The following is a 21,188-nucleotide window of genomic DNA, read 5'->3' as shown; positions in this document are numbered from 1 at the left end:
CAAAGAAATAAGAATTTCACAAAATTTTGATTTTGGTAAACATTGAAACACAATTTGCGCCAAATTAAAAAAACATATTTATACTCATTTGAAAAGCAGATAAATAGTTATTAAAATAGGAAGTTTCATCATTAGAATTTTCGTTTTAAGAAAAAAAAACGAGCTTTTAAAGTTTACTTTTGAAAGCAACAAGGACCTTCAAAGCGAAAGCTTTCGTTATGACCAAAGAAAAGGTACTCGTCAGCGGGGACATTCACGGATAATTTTTTTCTTCGAAACATAAATTGTAACCATGAAACATGCTCTGTAAAAAGTAATGTATATTTGCTTGCGATTGAGATATACAAGTGATTTTTGATTGGACCACCACATGGTGCAAATTTTTTCTCAATTTAGACAAATTTACGATATTGTGAAAATTCATGTATGCTTTGTTGAGCTTTGTTATTTAAGACGTCTAATATTATCTTTTTCGCAAAGCAAATCTTCTGTGGACTAACTTTCTAACGCTCCGATATTTATACGATGTGCGATATTGCAGTGTAAAAATGCAGTCGTTACTCATTTTGAATAAATTATCTTGGGCGTGTGTGACAGAAACAATGCGCTAATACTACTTAGATTCAAAAAAACCTATTTAGCAACTTTTATTTTAAATTTATACCAAGTTTGGCATAGAGTGGGCGAGTGCTACTTCCAAGGTTTTTTTTTCAAACAACCTCTAGAGAAAACATCATGAAAAGTTCTGAGGGCACCCAAGTAAAAAAAAATTATCAAAAATATTTTTGTAATTCACTGCTTTCAACGCTGCAAATCAGTCACTTTTTCTTCAAAAACCTTTGAGATGATAGCGAAATAGCTGAGACGTTTGGCGTGGACCCCGCCACGGTGGTCTAGTGGCTAAGGTACTCGGATGCTGATCTGCAGGTCGCGGGATCAAATCTTGGCAGCTGCGGCTGCATTTTTGATGTAGGCGGAAGTGCTTTAGGCCCGTGTGCTGAGATTTGGGAGCACGTTAAAGAACCCAGTGTGGTCGAAATTTCCGGAGCTCCCTACTACGGTCTCTCTCATAGTCATATGGTAGGTTTGGGACGTTAAACTATACATATCAACCTTTGATGTGGATTGGCCTAATAACAATTCGATATGCGACAAAGTATGTGCATGTTTTTATTAAGAAATATCTACGGTTGAGACATCGTAATTGTGCAAAAATTATTGTGAAAGTGACGATAATTTATGCGTAAATTGCAGTAATGTAATTGTGCACACACTAACGCGGCACTCATTTTTCCGCTCGCTTCAAGGCGGCCGTAAAAATTTTTTTTAAACGAAGTGACTGAAAAAGTCCAACGAGAGCCTCATTTTTGCAACAAATTTCACCATCCTGCATGAAGTGATTGCTGAAGCCAACAATTTCAATTTAAATCTCAGCAGTTCTTACTTCAAAGTTGTCATGATGCGCTAATTTATATTTGCAACAAAACCTACCTGCAATTGGTCATTAGAATAAAAAACAGTGCTATTTTTTACACAATTTACCTACTTTTGGCTAGTTTCACAAATGTAGGTCTGATTTCGCTAGTTTTTGCCTAGTTTGCTGAATCTTCAAGATTTGTTTTGTGTTTCTACCTGATAACTCTGGTCAACTAGCCACCACGTCTTTCCGGCACTATGAGCTTTAAAAACTGGCCAAATAAGTAAAAAGCAGCCAAATCTGCCTGCTTATTGCAAAGTTATTCCTAGCAAATAACCATTTACTCACTCCTCATGCTATTTCTACAGTTTCTACAGGTGAATTAGTTTGAAATGCAGGGAAAATCAATCATGCGTGTGAATTCACCAGGCCAATCATTTTTTAACAGCACTGTTGTTCTAAGACGGGACCTGATGCTGGACTAGTGCCCGTCGTATTCCACTCCGACCCCCAGATACATCCCTATGTATCGGCCTCAGTCGATGATAGCATGTTATGTCTTGGTGGCGTTCGCTGGAGGTGCGCTCCTGATATGCGGCAATCAAGACGATGGTTGGGTGGTGCGATTAGGAAATGGACAGTGAATAGACCAGTTGTAAGCCTAAAAGTAGGGGTCAATGTATGCCACGCCTGTTCCCTAACACTAATAAGACTCTTTAGGAGCCCGACGAGTAAGTCTCTTGTCGTGACTGGCGATGAGAGTTGGCGAGGGAAGGCTTCCATTTCCCGACCGCATTCGTTGCATAGAAATGGGTTCACTTTAATTGTTCTTGCAACCTCAATCTGATAAACTGAAAACAAAAAAGGTGCAGGTGAACTTTCGTGGTCTATTTCTACGCCTACTAGCATAAATAGTTTTGAACACTACTGAACCGAATACACTGCATATTCTTATAGCTTTTGATAAAAGCCTGTAAACAGGTAGCTCACAACTGCGACAATCTTTGTGACTATAAGTCATAGAAATGGAAGTTCAAGGATAACTACTACTGCGCTGCTTGCGATGTTGCTCTGAAGAATACTGCATGCATCATATACTCTAGAAACAAAAGAAAATTGAAGCTCTTGGCAAAAAAACTTCCGGCGCATGGGCTTCCGAGGCTAGGAGAAATAGCAAGCACGACATAAGGTTAAATAATATGGGACTATATTTGTAAAATTGTGCGGACTATTCTGTTACTGCCTATGTGACTTTGCTTGGAAGAGTTGCAGCGCCTACAGGTTTAAACGTCAGTGCCTATGTAGCATATATTACGAATATTTTCAAAGATATGGGTTATGCTAGGTATTCCTCATTTACAAGTACTCAGTGTAAATACGAGGGAACAGTTACTTAAAACATTGTTTAGCAGCTTCTTTCCCGGTGTTTCTCAAACCTATTTATATATAAATATATCAAAAACGAAGCAGAAGTCTGTATGAAATAACTGAATTGAGGTTCAGACAAAGCTGAAAACAGCTTCAAAATACTTCATAAAAAACAAGAGTATTTTTGGTAATAATGGGCTACGTTAGTACAATACGCCCTCAGCCTGAAATTAAGGAAATCCACCTTGTCGCGGCAGCCATGAAATATAAACAGTTGCCTAACGCATACTACGAGTGGATAAGAAAACTTGCGCTATCAATTTGCCGTGCGAGTTCAAGATGTCTGCACAAATGTTGCTACCATTATGGCAAGTGTATTATGGTGTAGGGTCCTGACGGGCTACGCCTTCATGACTCGTGCATACTTGGCAAGCCTTCATGGTTGGTTTTCTTAGTCGGAATAGAGTTACTTCAAACTCTGGCGCTCTTACTGGGTTCCTTCGTGTTCTTAATTTTCTGCACATTTTGTTACCTTTCTTTGTTAGGATCAAGACGGTCCAAATGGACTAATTTTAATCCAGCAGCACTTTACTTTATGCAACAGCTGCGATGAACCTCACTATATAAGACGAATCGCTTGCAGATATTCTCTCAAGCACTTACTTGCGTACAAAGAATCTGGCTGGAAAGTCGGTGGGAAGCCATACATGAGTGGCGTCTCCTCTGAAAGAGTAGCGAAAAATTCGGCTAATCTCAGTCATTCTGCGAGTAAAGTAATGCAAAACAATAGGCAAGATTATACAGCATTTCAATCTTTCAGCCAGTCGTTGCGAGTCAGACAGACGCCTAAATGCGTCTTAAGAGGTTATGGGTGTATAGTTGACAGGCCCGCAGCGAGTAATTTTTCTCTGTCAGTGGATGGAACCACTGGACGAAGGCCTCAACTTCACGAAATAGCATATTGTGAAGAATGTGCCCATATGAGGAAGCACAAACTTGAGCGAGTAGCGACATACGATGCTACATCTCATCCCTATCATTAGGCACAGCCAGACCTACTGAGTGTGCACATGCAATAAAACCCTCAACGACATCGTTATTCACAGGGTGGCTTCCATGAATCGTAGAAAACATTTGATTGAGGGGCACTGCTACCAGTATTGTACAGGAATGGTGTTCTTACAGATCGAAAGACAAGGCAAACCTTCGCCATTCTGCAAATGCACCAAGCCTTTAACGCGCCGGCTTGAACAAGTGAGAAAATGATTGGAACTGTCCACAAAAAAATAGATGTATTGTTACGGGAAAGACAGGCGTGGAATGGACAATATAGAGATTATGTACAACTACGCATGTACCCAGAATTTCCAGCGGCCTTGTGCCATTTTTGCGAAGGTTTTCATTGACTTGATTATGTTTGAGACGTGTCCGATCAATAGGGCTATAGCTGTTATGATTGCGCAGTGGTATTGTCTAGAAGCAATGTAATACTCCTGGCCATTTTTATATCATTTCATATGCCTCCTTACAAGACGTGCACCCGTAGCCTGGTTGTCAAAGCACCGGACTTCACCGCTACAGAACCAGAGTTCGCTATAGAATAAGGGTGTGTACACTAGATCGCGCACCTTTATCTCCCAGTGGTAAAATCGTACGTTTTGGCTAGCCTTTCAGTTTCGTCGTAACGATTCTATTGTAGTTACCGGTCGCACAAAGGTCACTGCAATCATTGCACAGCCTTCATTTGCGAAAAAGGCGCGCTTCTCAGACACAGCGAAGTAACAACTAAGACTATCATCGCGTTATTCTGTACCTGTGAGTACGTTTTGTGCGTCCTTTGTGTTTGATAAACGCGGGGAACGTTTCGATCTGCTTGCTATTCTGCGCGTGACCTTCCAATTTGTTGCTATCGCGTTCATTCTTTCGCTTTTGCGGCAAAGCTGTAACTTTTTTTTATCTTTCCACACGGCATACACCTATTTACCCTGAGGTAAAGCCTAGATGAATATGATGATGATGATTGAACGATTGGCACTTACCCACTTGGATGATCAGTAGCTGTGGGCAACACAATTCTTATTTTTATTCTTGACGTCCGCGCTTGGAATACAAGTAATTGAGGGCTTTGGCCGAGTAGAAGGCATATTTTCTGCATCATGTGAGCCCTAGAAGCGTTTGCGAAGTTTATAAGCAACAGATTCCTTGCTTTCTTGCTTGACGCTTGAATGTGTACTCTTAGCACTACAATGAATTAGCCATAAAGCCGGCGGTTGATGAAAGGAACAAAATTTTTGCAACTGAAAGAAAAGAAGAGGTGCTATTCAGCGAAGAGTATATAGAAGACTTCACGCATGACGAGCTTGTACTAAATAAACAAGAATGAAAAATGAACAATAAACGAAGTCAACAATTGATAGAAAATACGAAGTGTGAAACTATATCTTGAATTGAATAGGTAGGAAGTTATATTTTTTTCTCTAAAATATTGTATACAGATAAGCCGACGTTCCTCTTCCTAGGCTTAGAATAACCACGCGGAAGGTAAAGAATGTTTTTAGATATGAAAATTGAGGTCACCATAATGGCAAAGACTTTCAAAGCAAAAACCGTACCATGAAATTGCTGAAATTTGGTCAGTGAGAGTGGCTCAGTAAACTGTGTTCAATCTACATCTAAATATGGTTGAGAAAGTGAATACAAAGAAAATTTGTAACAACACGTACAAATTTTTATTTGTTTAGAGCGGGCTTGACTCTCCCCGCCGTGTTTTTTCTGTGTGTGTGGAGAAGGGGAAACTGTGAAACGCTTTTTTATATCTTGTATAAAATTCTCATCATAAAGAAACATATCACTAAAATTTTGTTTCGAATTCTTGAATTAACTTGGACACCTTCAAATTTACTTCCCTAGGGACACATACCCTAGGGCATAGAAACGAGATAGTGTGCGAGGCCGTGCAAGATTCCACAATACAGTCGAAGAGATATACTGAACAACCTCAATATCATAAGGTTCTCAGTTAACCAATGTACACTATTAAAAAAATTGTTTTTTTTCGCCACGGTGGTCTAGTGACTAAGGTACTCGGCTGCTGACACGCAGGTCGCGGGATCGAATCCCGGCTGTGGCGACTGCATTTCCGATGGAGGCGGAAATATTGTAAGCCCGTGTGCTGAGATTTGGGTGCACGTTAAAACCCCAAGTGGTCGAAATTTCCGGAGCTTTCCACTACGGCATCTCTCATAAGCATATGGTGGTTTCAGGACGTTAAATCCCACATATCAATTAATTAAAATTTTTTTGATATCAATAATTTATTGCTCCTTCAGTACGAAATAATTTATCTGAATATTTGGTCAGGAATAATTTATAACAAACTAATATTTCTGTTACTGTTCGTTTGGCTAGTGCTTAAATAGATATGTATTCCTCTTTGATAAGCTACCCGCTACTTGGCCAATCTTTCATAGTGGGTATGAGCCACAAGTTTAGGATCTGCATCTACATACCTTTCATTACAGTGTCTAGAAATATACTGCCTAGTGTGCTGAGCGCGGGCTAGGAGATGGCCTTGCAGTTGATGACTGCCGGCAGAGCCCGCATGGTGCGCTGCTGTGCGAGTGGGTGCATTTGCGTTCAATCCTTGCACTACGCAAGCACTGCGAAGCTTTCATGAAGTCGAGCCGCGCGAGGCCAACTATTATTTCCCTGTATTTTTGGAGTGTTATTCAAATATTGCTTTATAAGAACTACTCGATTGCTTTCACAGTACGGGGGCTTCGCAATACCAAATGAGGATTATTTCGTGACATACGTATCGCCATCCGCTACTACCCACAAAAAAAAAATAGGCTGATCCCACGTAACTTGGGAATGTATGCTATGCAAGGTGACTGTGTTGTCACTTTTTATTTAGTGAAACGTTATGAAGTGGCGCTAAATACACGCGAGAAATTGGATAGTCAAAACTGGAACCAGCACTGGCGTTTCACGAACCTTTGGCTCTTCTTGCAAACTTTTTCGAAGACCTGGCATGGCTCTGTAGTAGAATACATGGTTTCCACGCAAATTGCTTAGCTTCGATTTCTCTGCTAGGACACAAATATTTATTATTTGCTTTCGTAGGGTCTACATTGCCAATGCCAGCGAATCATGAAACTATCTTACGAGCCCACACTAATTTTGGATTACCCTAACTTAAGGGGGTGATCGTGAGGGCACACAGACAGACAGACAGACAGAAGGACGGACGGATAGACGGACATACAGACAAAAAGACGGACGGATAGACGGACGGACAGACGGATGTACAGACAGACAAACAGATGCACAGATAGACGGATAGACAGACGGACGGATGGACCGACGGGCGGACAAATGGATGGACAGGTAGACGGATGGACAGACGGATAGACAGATAGACAGACGGACAGACAGACCGACAGACAGGCGGACAGACGGACAGATAGACAGACAGACAGACGGACAGATAGACAGACGGACAGGTAGATCGACAGACGGACAGATAGACAGACGGACGGACGGATGGACGAACAGATAGACGGACGGACGGATGGACAGATTGACAGGTAGACGGACAGACGGACAGATAGACGGACGGACGGACAGACAGACGGACGGACAGATGAATCGACAGACGGATGGAGAGACGGACAGATAGACGGACGGACAGACAGATAGACGGACAGACAGATAGACAGACGAACACACAGACAGACGGTCGGACAGACATACGGACGGACAGATGAACGGACAGACGGACAGATAGATAGATAGATAGATAGATATAGATAGATAGATACAGATAGATAGATAGATAGATAGATAGATAGATAGAAGATAGATGCTGAAAGTGGTTGCAGTACGCAAAGAAATTAATTTTAAAAACCATTACCAGTATAACCACCAGAGTTATGTTTAAAAATGTGCTTTGCACTTGAGAGCAAGAAATATCACAGAAGACTCAAAAATCTTTACCTCTTCGCCTGGAATCCATTAGGATTCTAGTGAAAACAAAGAATGATAACATGCCAATGAGCAATGTGACACTCGCCGCATATGATACCCAAAACGTTGTTGGAAAGGGAGTCAGACGTTTGAATGGGAGAAAAATTGCGTGAATGAAATTTCAAACGATATTTTCAATTTTTTTCAGATAAACCTTGATACTTGAAATTATGCCTAAACGGCGATTTCGTTCCCGACACTGTTCACCCTAATCTGAAAAGATAGTTCGATTGACTTACTGTCAGAACGCTTCTCTCACACGACAGCCTTAGGATTCAGCCTTCTGTCTGCCCTCTTGATCATATTTTTTCATTCAGGTAACCGTGCTGGATCCGATAGCACGGGGAACAAGACACCTTTTCCTTGTTCGACCAATAATTTCTTTGACACAGCGGCACAATACACGTCCTTTCTTTGCATCGCCGCTTAGCTTTTAACATCTCAGGGTGCTGCAGTGTACATATGACGCCGTCGAACTTCACAGTAAATCGTATGGTAGCTGTAACACACTGATTTTAAACACGACGAGGCTCCGGCAACAACAGGACGAGATGAATTTCGCGCGTTCGTGCACCCTCTCAACACGCAGCGCCGCTTATGGCATCTGAGTGAAGTCATCACATGCGGGGCCACTCTCTCTCGTACGGAATGTGCGTGCTCAGCACACTAGGTAGTATATTTCTGGACACTGTACTTTGATCGTGGAGCTGACGTTTTAATATTGCACTACTAACGCAAAACACTGCACTAATGTTTCTTGGACAATCGTGCATGTGTAATGATTGAATGACAATAATAGCTTAGTAAATCGCCTTAAGTATTGGTTGCCAGAAAAAGGTCTTTAATCCTTCAAGAAGGAAGGGGCTTAATGGGATTTGACACATTTTTGAAGCTCTCTCTTTTCCTTTTTCAAAGACCGCGCAGCAATTTACTGAAGTAGTGATGGCACAGAGGAAAGATGCTACGTAGAGGAAAAGGGCTACGTTTGGCGCATCAGTACTTTGAGTTCGTGTAATAAAACACCAGCCAATTTCGTGAATACTTAGATAGGATGTAGGGCGCAAGAGCTTTTAATTTACATGTGGCATTATTGAAAGATTGACACTAATGTCATTATTTTTATTCTGCCATCTATGATATGTGTGAGTCGTAAGAAACGTATTGTGATACATATTTTGGTATATGAAGTTAACGAATGCAATATAAAGATAACGAAACGCCACAACAGCACCACTACCAAGCCATTTAGAACACACTACTTGTGACGAAAACTTTATCACTTTCACCATATGAGCTGTCACTTATGTTCATCGTACAGTCATGTCATCACATATTATTTTCAGTGCGAATTCAATTACCTACACGTTTCGGAGAAAGTGCAGTCGTAAGTGACCGGATAAACAGACAGACAGACAGACAGACAGACAGAAAGACAGACAGACAGACAGACAGACAGACAGACAGACAGACAGACAGACAGACAGACAGACAGACAGACAGACTGACTGACAGACAGACAGACAGACAGACAGAAGGACAGACAGACAGACAGACGGACGGACGGACGAATAGATGGACAGATAGATATCCTCGAACTAACCGAAGTTGACCAAGAAATGCTTTTCATTTGAAACGTCATCTCATTCGCAGTAATTCCTAATGGTTTAGTGCGCCTATTGTGTAATTCTAGAAGAATTCGAAGCACTACACCAGCACGTGACGCCACCCAGCTATGAGAGTTTCACCGGTGTCAAACGCCACTCTTCATTTACGCCTACGGTTGGCCCATACGGTCATGTAAACTGCTGTTAGACGGTAAACAAAAGACACTGGCAGGTGGATAATAGTGAGTACGGGCTACTGTACGAAAAGAGAACGCCCGAAGAATTGAAACCTTCACATTTAAACTATTTTATTGGCACAAATGCAAGATTTGTTCTCGGTGTTAATCAAATAGCCTGCTTTCGGGAATTTTTTTTTATTTACCAAGGCACAGGGTTTTAATACGAAGTCCTGAGAAGTGGCCAGAAGTAGAAGCATATTTTCGTAATAAAAATTCTGAGTGGGTGGAAGGAGGGCAGATCGTCAGCAGCTGCTAATTGGTCAAGAAGAAGATTGATGTAACGAGAAAAAAATAATTGAAGAGGCACTGAAAAATGTCCACCCGACCATTTTATACAGATTTTAAACTAGAAAACCTGAAAAGTGTGGCTCGTGCTGATCACTGGGCTTATACAGATGTGCAATAAGATATTTTTATTTATGGCAATGTTTCGTTATTAAGTAACTTATGTTTCATTAACAATAGACAAAGCTAAAGAGAGTGTAGATTAACCAATAAGATTGTTTTATTTTTAATGTGCTTTGCCTACCTTGCATGGACTTTGTGTCCACAGTATCTATAAAATCAATTATAAATAAAAAAGGTGGCTCAGCCACGGCACATTTCATCTGAAGCGCCTTTCAGAGAGTAACAAAACTGTCTGATCACTTCGAACGGACGATCGCCGCATTGATTTCCGATGCCCAGATTGTGCACGTTGTAAAGAAGCCACGCTGTATTTGCACGCAATTCTCCGAAGGTCTGCGTCGCGTAGGTGAGCTGCGAGGGACGAAATATGATAGTTCATGTTAGACCACTACTTTAACAGATTACGTAAGTGCGGCAGATGGTGACAGTGAAAGAAGCAGATAAAGTACATAGCTTTTACCTATCTGCTTTTTATTTCGCATGAACCAATAAGTGGGCGCCAATACGGCGGATCAAAAAGTGCAAAAGAGGGCACGCAGTGCAGAAAATTCAATTCAGACAAAAACACGTCTCGCAAAGCTTCACAAACAGGAACTAAGTGTTGTGCGAAACTTGTAGCTGGGTTAGTCATTGGTACACTTAAAATGGATCCATGATGTTACGGGGAATAAAGTATACACTGATGAACAAATGTGTACTGGCGAATATACTGGCGAGCTAATGCGTACGACGCTGCTGCAGTCCGAGCACGTTCCCGTTCAGCACTTCGTCGTCGTCATCCTCAGGCATCTACTTAGCCCGTGACATTACCCGCCGGCGGCAGAAGCACCGTCCCGGTGCGATCAATTCTCGGGGCGTGAGAAGTATGGCTTAAGTCGTGAGACGTGCACTATATCGGTCGGGACTGAAGCTGGTACTGACGTGGTATGGAGTGGAGCTATCTCATAGGTCACGCTGGTGACCTTGCGTATGACGCGGTAGGGGCCAACGTAACGGGACATCAGTTTTTCGCTGAGACCAACACGACGTGATGGTAACCACAGCAAGACGAGTGACCCCGGAGAGTACTGTACGTCGCGGTGCCGGCGATCGTAAGCACTCTTTTGGTTAAGCTGCGAGGCACATAAACGATCCCGGGCGACTTGGCGGGCGATGTCAGCTCGGGCCAGGGCATCACGAGCATAAGCAGTCGATGAGGCGGCGTCAGATTGGAGCATGGTGTCCATGGGCAAAGGTGGGTCATAACCGAACAGTAGGTAAAAAGGGGAAAATCCAGCTGTATCATGACGTGAACTGTTGTATGCGAAGGTAACGAAAGGTAAGTGGATGTCCCAATCTTTGTGATCCTTGAAAACGTACATCGCTAACATATTCGTCAAGGTACGGTTGAGGCGTTCCGTGAGGCCGTTGGTTTGCGGATGGTACGCTGTAGTGAACTTGTGGTGGGTAGAGCAGGATCGCAGGAGCTCGTCGACTACTTTAGATAGAAAACAGCTGCCGCGGTCGGTGATCAACTGACGAGGAGCACCATGACGCAGAATGATGTCATGAAGAAGGAAATCGGCTACATCAGTAGCGCAGCTGGTGGGGAGGGCGCGTGTAACGGCATACCGCGTTGCGTAGTCGGTAGCAATAGCAATCCACTTATTACCGGTGGCCGACACGGGAAAGGGTCCTAGAAGATCGCGGCCGACTCGGAAAAATGGCTCATCTGGTACTTCAATGGGCTGGAGGGTACCAGCAGGTCTCAGAGCAGGTGTCTTGCGGCGCTGGCAGAGGTCGCATGCCGCAACGTACTGTCGCACAGAACGGTAGAGGCCAGGCCAAAAGAATCGGCGGCGAATGCGGTCACACGTGCGTGACACCCCTAGGTGTCCAGCGGAGGGGGCATCATGCAGCTGGGCCAAAACGTCTGAGCGAAGATGCACAGGAACAACGAGTAAAAGCTCAGCACCATCAGGGCGGGTGTTGTAGCGGTGCAAGATGTCCTTGTGAAGAACGAACAGTTGTAAGGAGTGGTCAGGGTGGGGAGAGTGCAGACCATTGATAATAGCACGCAAAGAGGGGTCGCGGCGTTGTTCAGCAGCTATGTCGGTGAAGTCGGTAATTGAAAGAACGAGGGCCTCTTGCTCATCTCCCCTCGTGTCAGGGGGATCGACTGGGTAACGGGACAAGCAGTCGGCATCCTTGTGAAGTTGTCCGGATTTATAGGATACGGAAAAAGTGTACTCTTGTAAGCGCAGCGCCCAGCGACCAAGGCGTCCCGTAGGGTCCTTGAGTGAGGAGAGCCAGCAAAGCGCATGGTGGTCCGTAATAACTGAGAATGGTCGGCCATACAAGTACGGTCGGAATTTCGCAATGGCCCAGACGAGAGCTAAGCACTCGCGTTCTGTGATGGAATAATTTTGTTCCGAGCGCGACAACAGACGGCTTGCATACGCGACGACGCGGTGCATTCCTTGTTGCCGCTGCGCGAGCACTGCGCCTATGCCGTGGCCACTGGCGTCAGTACGAAGCTCCGTAGCAGCAGATGGGTCGAAGTGTGCTAGGACTGGTGGATTGGTGAGAATGTCGACGAGCGACGAGAAGGCGTTTGCTTGCTGTTGGCCCCAGGTGAATGCGACATCCGTTTTGAGGAGGCAGCTTAGAGGACGGGCTACTTCAGCGAACTTCTCGACAAAACGACGGAAATAGGAGCACAGTCCCAGAAAACTTCGGACGTCCTTGACTGAGCGGGGTGTGGGGAAGTCGCGAACTGCTCGGACTTTCGCAGGGTCTGGTTGAACGCCCGCAGCGTTAACAAGATGGCCGAGTACGCAAATTTGGCGTTGCCCAAAGCGGCATTTGGACGAGTTAAGTTGCAAGTTGGCACGTCGAAAAACATCAAGCACTGCGGACAGACGGGTAAGATGGTCGTCGAAAGTAGTCCAAAAAACAATAACGTCGTCAAGATAGCAGAGGCAGATGGTCCACTTCATGCCTCGAAGGAGAGAGTCCATCATGCGCTCAAATGTCGCGGGGGCATTGCATAATCCAAAAGGCATCATCTTGAACTGATAAAGACCATCAGGAGTCACGAAGGCCGTCTTCTCTCTGTCTTTGTCGTCCACAGCGATCTGCCAGTAGCCTGTGCGAAGGTCTATTGAAGAGAAATATTTGGCACCGTGCAAGCAATCGAGTGCATCATCTTTGCGCGGTAGGGGATAGACATCTTTCTTGGTAATATGGTTGAGATGGCGGTAATCAACACAGAATCTCCAGCTATTGTCCTTCTTTTTAACAAGTACAACGGGTGAGGACCAGGGACTAGATGAGGGTTCGATTATGCCCTTATCAAGCATTTTATCGACTTCTCGCTGTATAATAGCACGCTCCGGGGCTGACACACGGTAGGGTCGTCGGCGAATGGGTCGAGCGTCACCGGTGTCGATGCGATGGGTTACTACAGATGTCTGGCCCAAATTACGGTCGCCGAAGTCAAAGATGTCCTGATAAGAAGCAAGCACACGGCAGAAAGCAGAGACTTGTTCAGAGGTGAGCTTGTCAGATAGCATTGGCTTGAAAAGGTCGGAACAGGAACGTGACGAGAACGACGTTGATGAAAAATCGGGTGGCGAATTGGTGGTTAGAGCGGAAACTGTGTGGTCGACCAGTGGTGTAAGATGCGCAAGTGACATGCCGCGAGGAATAACTTGCGCTGAGAAGCCGAAATTGAGGACGGGAAACCAAGTTCGGTTGTCCTTAACGGTAACCACCGTGTTGGGGAGTGCAACATTGCGTGTCATGGCGACGTCAGAAATCGGGGCAGCAACATAATCACCATCGGGTACTGCAGGATATGGCGAGAGTTGGACTTGGACTGCGGCTTGCGGCGGAAGTCTAAGGAAATCGACAGAGCGTAGACGAGATGGGCTGGTAGAGACGGTCTCCGAAAAGGATGGTAGTTCGAGCTGAAGAAGACCTTTGGAACAGTCAATGAGCGCAGCGTGTGAAGTCAGAAAGTCGAGTCCAAGGATTAGGTCATGAGGGCAATTTTCCAGTACAGCGAACAGAACTGAAGTTTGATGCTTAGAAATTGTTATTCGCGCAGTGCACATTCCAAGCACAGCAGGAGTACTCCCATCCGCGGTACGAACGGTAGGTGCAATCGCAGGCGTCAGAACTTTTTTGAGGCGGCGGCGGAGGTCTGAGCTCATCACAGATATTTGTGCACCGGTATCAATAAGAGCCGTTATAGGTAAATCATCAACGAGAATCGTTAGGAGGTTGCACCGCTGGTCGGGAGTAATCAGAGGATTTGCAGTCCAAGTCGTGTATGCAGCGTCACCTCCGGGGGCTGCACCGGCTAGTTTTCCGAGCGACGGTCGTAAGGAGACCGAGAACGGCGGGTTTGGGGCGAGCGGGAATGACGACGCACGGGCGATGGCGAGCGGCTGGTCCGACGTTCTGGATTATACTCTGCACCTGTCTCAGCACGGTAGGACGGGGCATAAGGTGCACGTTCAGAGCGAGGCCGCCAATCATAGAAGCTCGGTCGAGGTGATGAGGTACACCGGCTGCGGCAATGGCGAGCGATGTGTCCTATCCGATGGCACGTAAAACATATGGGCCGATAATCATGAGTGCGCCATTCAGCTGGGTTTCGTCGTGGCGCGAACGTGCGGTTCGGAGTGGCAGCCGCAACGACTGGAGCCGAGCTGGAAGTAGCAGAGGCATTTTGATGAGGTGGCGAAATGCCCATATTCGCGATCTCTTGGCGAACCACGGCCTGTATCATTGAAACAGCACCGAGGTTGTGTCCTGGCGCGCGGACGCTAGACATAGCGGGAGCCATGGCCTCGAGTTCCCGACGGACTATTCTGGTGACGTTTTCTGGCGCTGGTGGTTTTTGTAGTGTGGGCAAATCTTCGCAAGAGGACGTAGCCGCCGTGTTGGGAAGGCGGTCAAATCTGTGAACTATGCGCCTACTTTTTGCCTGTTCGAAGCGACGACATGCTTCGATGACTGACTCCACCGTCGAGCAGTCCTTGCACAGGAGAAAATTGAAGGCGTCATCCGCAATTCCTTTCAGGATGTGTCCGACTTTGTCCTCGTCGAGCATGTCCTTGTCGACCTTGCGGCACAAAGCCAACACGTCCTGGATGTACGCGATGTACGGCTCCGTGGATGTCTGGGCACGAGTCGCAAGCTCTTTCTTTGCGGCCACTTGACGTCCGATGGGTTTCCCAAATAGATAGCGCAATTTCTGCTTACAGACGTCCCAGCTAGTCAACTCTTCTTGATGTGTCTCGTACCAGAGTTTTGCCGTGCCATGCAAGTAGAAGATGATGTTCGCCAGCATAAGCGTTGGACCCCAATGGTTGCTGCTGCTGACGCGCTCATATTGAACAAGCCAGTCATCGACGTCTATGCCACTTGTGCCGTTGAATGGACCTGGGTCACGAGGTTGCACCACAACGATCGGCTGCGAGGCTGACGGATCTTGTTGACATTGAGTAGCCTGGTCAGTCATCGTGGTAGCTGCAATGCGCCGTCCGCTGCGAAGATCCAGCTCGTTGGGCTGTATAGCCAGTGGTACCCCGCACCTCCACCAATGATGTTACGGGGAATAAAGTATACACTGATGAACAAATGTGTACTGGCGAATATACTGGCGAGCTAATGCGTACGACGCTGCTGCAGTCCGAGCACGTTCCCGTTCAGCACTTCGTCGTCGTCATCCTCAGGCATCTACTTAGCCCGTGACAATATTAGGGCAAGATAGGAAACAATGTTATTGCAAAGAACCCATATTTTATTTTTCGTCATATTATTTTTCGTTTCATAGTTTCCGAGTTTGCCCCAGTGTGTATCCCTTAGCGCCAGTTGCTGCAATAAACAATACAGCTGCAGGTATTTATCCTATAGTGGTGCATGAGACCTGATTGTTGTCATTTTTTATTTTGTATTTACTACAGCCTCTATCAGCTGTTCGTATGCCTAGATTGGGCAATATACGAGAGCGAGAAAAAATTGGCAGATTCCACAAACAGTGGGAGTCGATCCTATATGAAGCACGAAGGAGAAATGTTGATATGTCACTTTAAAATCAGCACAACGTTACGAGGTGGAGGTAAATGATGCTGTACTTGACTTCCGTGTCATGATTATCATGTTTTGTTGAGTCGTTTGCCTTTGTCGTCTCTTCACGCCACGTGATACCAAATTTAGTATATGTAGAGCTAGCGAAACGACCGCGAGCACGCTATGAGCGTGGTATGTTGTATTGCTCTTACAGGACACGCGTGCCAGTATTATCATGAATTGCACCAGTCAAATACTTCGTCATCCACTGACGTCACGTAACACCGAATTCGGTATATGTGGAGCTAGCAAAACTGCCGCGAGCACATCATGAAGGGCCCAATATACTCCAATGTAGCATTGACGCACGCGCACGCTGGGCACTGCAACGCTATGATAGCAAAACGAGAGCACTAAATTGTTCGACGCCAGGTGTGATCCGCGTTCATTGGCGCGGCCCGACGGCAACCGGCGCGAAACGCCACATGCTGCATTTCTCGACGATGCGTTACCTAGACAACACTGCACCTTCCACACTCGTTCCCCGGGTCACAGCCTGGCCCACCGATGACCGCTATGTTCCAGAAGAGAACATTTCTCTCCTAACTTATAGAGAGATAATTACCTATCACCGCGACCCCTGCCGATGTTTTCCTCCAATCTGCAAAGGACTCAGGGAGATGGACGACAGAATTTGCCGGCTATTTACCACTTCTTTACTGTGCTCGGAAGTGCTTAAACGCTCTCCCTCTTCCTTTTCCGGCCTCTGCCATTACTGTGCCGAGGTGGCTGACACCTACCACAAGGTATGGGCATGCCAGCTCAATCCTTCTTTACCACCGAACCGAAATTCAACAAGAGAGGACTGTGAGGTGGCCCTGCTCGGTTGCCAGGACCCTGTGGCCCAACAAGCCATGGTACAGTGGGCCCGGACAGCAGCCACGACCAATGGGGCCCCTGACTAAGGACTCCACCTAGTACTGCAGGGAGGCGGACCCACTAGAGGCTTGTCTCCCTGGCAACCTGTTTTTTAATAATAAATGTTTGCTACTACTACTACTTTTTGCGACGGAGGGACACTGAACGCGCTAAAACGTGGATGCGTCAAAGCAACGTAGCGCGGCGCGCGCCTGCGAGTATATGGCAGAACCAGAGCCTGCCGTGGCAACATCTGCGAGCATGCGCAGCGCGTCACGTAGAATTGTATTGGCGCCTTCGATGTGGAATGTAGTCAAGTTCTCACAGGACACGCACCTAATGATTATCATGTTTCCATCAGTCACATACCTTCGTCATCCATTGGCGTCACGTAGTACCAAATTTGGCATATGTGAAGCTAGCGAAATGGATGCGAGCGCATCATCAGTGTGGCATGTAGTCATGTTGTTACATGACACGCTTCTCATGTTTATCATGTCTGTACCAGTATCATACCTTTGCCATCCATTCACGTCCCGTAATACCAAATTTAGTATAAGTAAAGCTAGCAAAAGGGCCTTCAGCGCACCATGAGCGTGGCATGTAGTCATGCTGTTACATGACAGGCATCTCATAATTATTATGTTTGCACCAGTCACATACCTTCGTTATTCATTCACGTACTCTAATATCAAATTTAGTATATGTGACGCTAGCGAAAAGGCCGCGAGCGCATCATTAGCGTGGCATGTAGTCGTGAGCGTCGTGATTTTCATGTTAGGGTCTGTCACTTATGTTCTCCATGCATTCATGCCATACCATACAAGTTTTGAAACATGCCTTGTGAACAAAACCACTGCAACAGCTGCAGGACCATAAAATATTGTTACGGAAAAGAAGAGCCGCCGTATCGACGAGGCTGTAGAATAGGTAATGGCGTGACCAGTTTACTAGCGAGAGAGCGGCGACCACACTTCGTTTTCCTCGTCAGGCACACACGCGCGTCGCCCCTAGAATCTCAGTATGCATGTAGCATAATCCCCGGCGGCAGAAGCGCCGTCGCGGCGCATCTAAATATCAACGTCACTAGGAGAGTGGTAGGGCTTGAAGCACGCAACATGCACATGAAGGCGATGGGGCGACAGGACCTATTTCATATGTCAAAGGAGTAACGATACGAAGGACTCAGTATGAACCTGTGTAGGGAGTGAGCAGTTTTTCTGACAAGCTAACTTGACGGGTTGGAGACCAGAGCAGGACCAAAGAACCGGGCGGAAAGTGTACGTCGCGGTGTCGTTGGTCAAACAAACGCCGTTGCTTCTCTTGAGAGGTAAGAAGGCGAGTGCGGGTGATTTCGCTTGCGTGAGCGGCTCGAGTGATAGCGTACATGGCATATTCACTGGTCGGTACTGCAGGGGACGGTATGACGGTGTCTAGAGGCAATGTTTGTTCTCGGCCAAACAGCAGGAAAAAATGGAGAATAACTGGCAGTGTTATGGCACGAAGAATTATAGGAAAATATGACGTACGGCGACGTAAGACCCCAGTTGGTGTGGTTGGTGAAACATACTTCACAATCATGTCTGTAAGAGTTCGATGTAGACGCTCCATGAGTTCGTTGGTTTACGGATGGTATGACGTGGTCAGCTTGTGTCTCGTTTGACATGACTGCAAGATGTCGGCTATGACCTTTGACAAAAAAGTGCTGCCATGGTCTGTAGGCAGCTGCCGTTGGGCTCCGTGTTGCAAAATGACGTCCTTCAGGAGGAAGTCGGTGACGTCTGTGGCGAAGCTTGTTGGAAAAGCTCGTGTGATAACGCGTGGCGTAGTCAGTGGCCACAGCTATCCCCTTGATACCCGAGGAAGACAAGGGGAAAGGGCCAAGTAGGTCCAAGCCAACGCGGAAGAACAATTCTGACGGAATGTCAAGAGGTTGAAGGCGTCTGGCGGGAAGTGTCAATGGCGTTTTGCGGCGCTGACATTTCTCACAAGCCGCAACGTATCTTCTGACTGAGCGTGCAAGCCCTGGCCAGAAGAAGCGTTGGAGTATTCGGTCGCAAGTGCGTGACACACCAAGGTGACCGGCAGTCAGAAGGTCATGAAGTTCATTTAGAACTTCCGAGTGAAGGTGCTTCGGAATGACAAGCAGCAGGGCCGGTACATCCAGCTCAATACTTTGGCGGTATAATACATCATCGTGGAGCATGAATGAGCGATGGAACTGTTTGGAAGATGGGGATTCGAGGCGCTCAATGATAGCACGCAAGGACGCATCATGGCGCTGCTCGTCACTGATGGATGTCATTTGCGAAAGGGAAAAGACGCTAGGCTCGGTGTCAGGCATAGTGCTTGACTCAGCAACCGGGTAGCGGAACAGGCAGTCTGCGTCCTGATGTAGGCGTCCGGACTTGTGCGTCACCATGTAGGTATACTCTTGCACTCGTAAAGCCCAGCGCCTGAGCCGGCCAGTAGGCTCCTTCAGTGACGTAAGCCCAGATAGCGCATGATGGTCAGTTAATACAGAAAACATTGTGCCTTATGATTATGGGCGGAACTTTGAGACTGCCCAAACAAGAGCAAGACAGTCACGCTCTGTAATGGAATAGGTGCGCTCAGCAGCTGTGAGGAGGCGGTTAGCGTAGGCGACAACTCGGTCGTTTCCCCGTTGGCGTTGTGCTAGGACGGCTCCGATCCCGTGACCAATAGCATCGGTTCGGACTTCAGTCGGAGCGGATGGGCCAAAGTGAACCAATATATGTGGAGTCGTCAGAAGCGTGATTAGATGAGAAAAAGCAGCAGCTTGGTCGGTACCCCACGTAAACGTGACGTATTTCTTTAGAAGCTCAGTGAGGGGTCGAGCGATGGTTGCAAAACCTTTCACAAACCTTCGAACAAAGTCCTACCAAACTCCGGACGTCTGCAACTGACCGGGGTACAGGAAAACTGGTGACTGCACCAATTTTCTCCTGGTCCGGCTGCACACCAGATGCGTTGACAAGGTGGCCCAACACCGTAATTTGCCGCCATCCGAAGTGGCACTTCGACGAGTTCAATTGAATGCCTGCAGTGCGGAGTATGTCGAGAATAGCTGAGAAACGCTGAAGCTGGGTCTTAAATGTTGGGGAATATACAACGACATCGTCAAGATAACAAAGACATGTTCATCATTTGAACCCTGTAGCAGAGAGTCCATCATGCACTCGAACATGGCCGGGGCGTTGCATAGCCGAAACGGCATAAACTTGAACTGATATAGGCCATCTGGAGTTACAAACGCAGTCTTTTCTTGCTCTTTTTCGTCGACAGCAATATGCCAGTAGCCCTAACGTAGGTCTATTGAAGAAAAGTATCGGGCGCCGTGGAGACAATCGAGAGCGTCATCAATGCGGGGTAAAGGGTAAACGTCCTTTTTTGTGATTCTATTCAGATGGTGGCAATCCACGCAGAAGCACCACGCGCCATTTTTTATTTTTAACGAACCCAACGAGGGACGCCCAGGGGCTCGAAGAGGGTTCAATAATTTTTTTTGTCTAGCATCTTGCTGACTTCTTGTGGAATTACTTTAGGCTCGGTCGCAGACACCCGGTATGGTCGCCGATGAATGGGTTGATAATCACCTTTGTTAATGCGGTGCTTGACGAGCGAAGTCTGGCCGAGTGGACGGCTGTCTATGTCGAATATGTAGCGGTATGAAGCCAGAAGGCGGAAGAGCACGGCTGACTTCCCAGGTTCGAGGTCCGGGGCGATCATGTAGCGTAAGGTTGCATAGAGGCACATCGCATCCTGCGAGTGACGTGGGTGATCGGGACACGCATCTGCCGCAAACCTGGTGACGTGGTCTTCAATTAAGGGTCTTAGCGTGACGACCGATATTCCTTGTGGGTGCACTTGTTTTATGAAACCAAAATTGATAACAGGTAAATATGTTCGGTTAGAGGCCATGGTTACGATGGAGTGTGGGACAGTAATGTCGCGCGCCTGGAGACCATCAGGAATCGGCGTCGCGATATAATAACTGTCGAGCACGGGAGAGGGTGTCACCAATTCAACGAATGTGAGAGATTTAGGCGGTATCTGGAAAAACTCAGTGGTGCACAAGCTGTTCGGGAGTTCAGGGTGAGAATCCTGGAGAAGAGGAAGTTC

General features: G+C 46.4%; 1 protein-coding gene across 1 annotated transcript in view; it reads right to left on the bottom strand.

Annotated features, from left to right (window-relative positions):
- Positions 1–10,149: 10,149 nt before the first annotated feature.
- The window catches only part of LOC142768338 (uncharacterized), a 44,505-nt gene continuing 33,466 nt past the window's right edge, over positions 10,150–21,188 (bottom strand). The window contains exon 10 of the mRNA XM_075870309.1: positions 10,150–10,415. Within this exon, the coding sequence (XP_075726424.1) occupies positions 10,245–10,415 (171 nt within the window). The 3' untranslated portion in view covers positions 10,150–10,244. The remainder of the gene's footprint in view (positions 10,416–21,188) is intronic.

This window comes from Rhipicephalus microplus, chromosome 8 (genome assembly GCF_043290135.1).
Source record: "Rhipicephalus microplus isolate Deutch F79 chromosome 8, USDA_Rmic, whole genome shotgun sequence".
NCBI classification, from domain to species: domain Eukaryota; kingdom Metazoa; phylum Arthropoda; class Arachnida; order Ixodida; family Ixodidae; genus Rhipicephalus; species Rhipicephalus microplus.
This window is presented reverse-complemented; position numbering and strand designations above follow the sequence as displayed.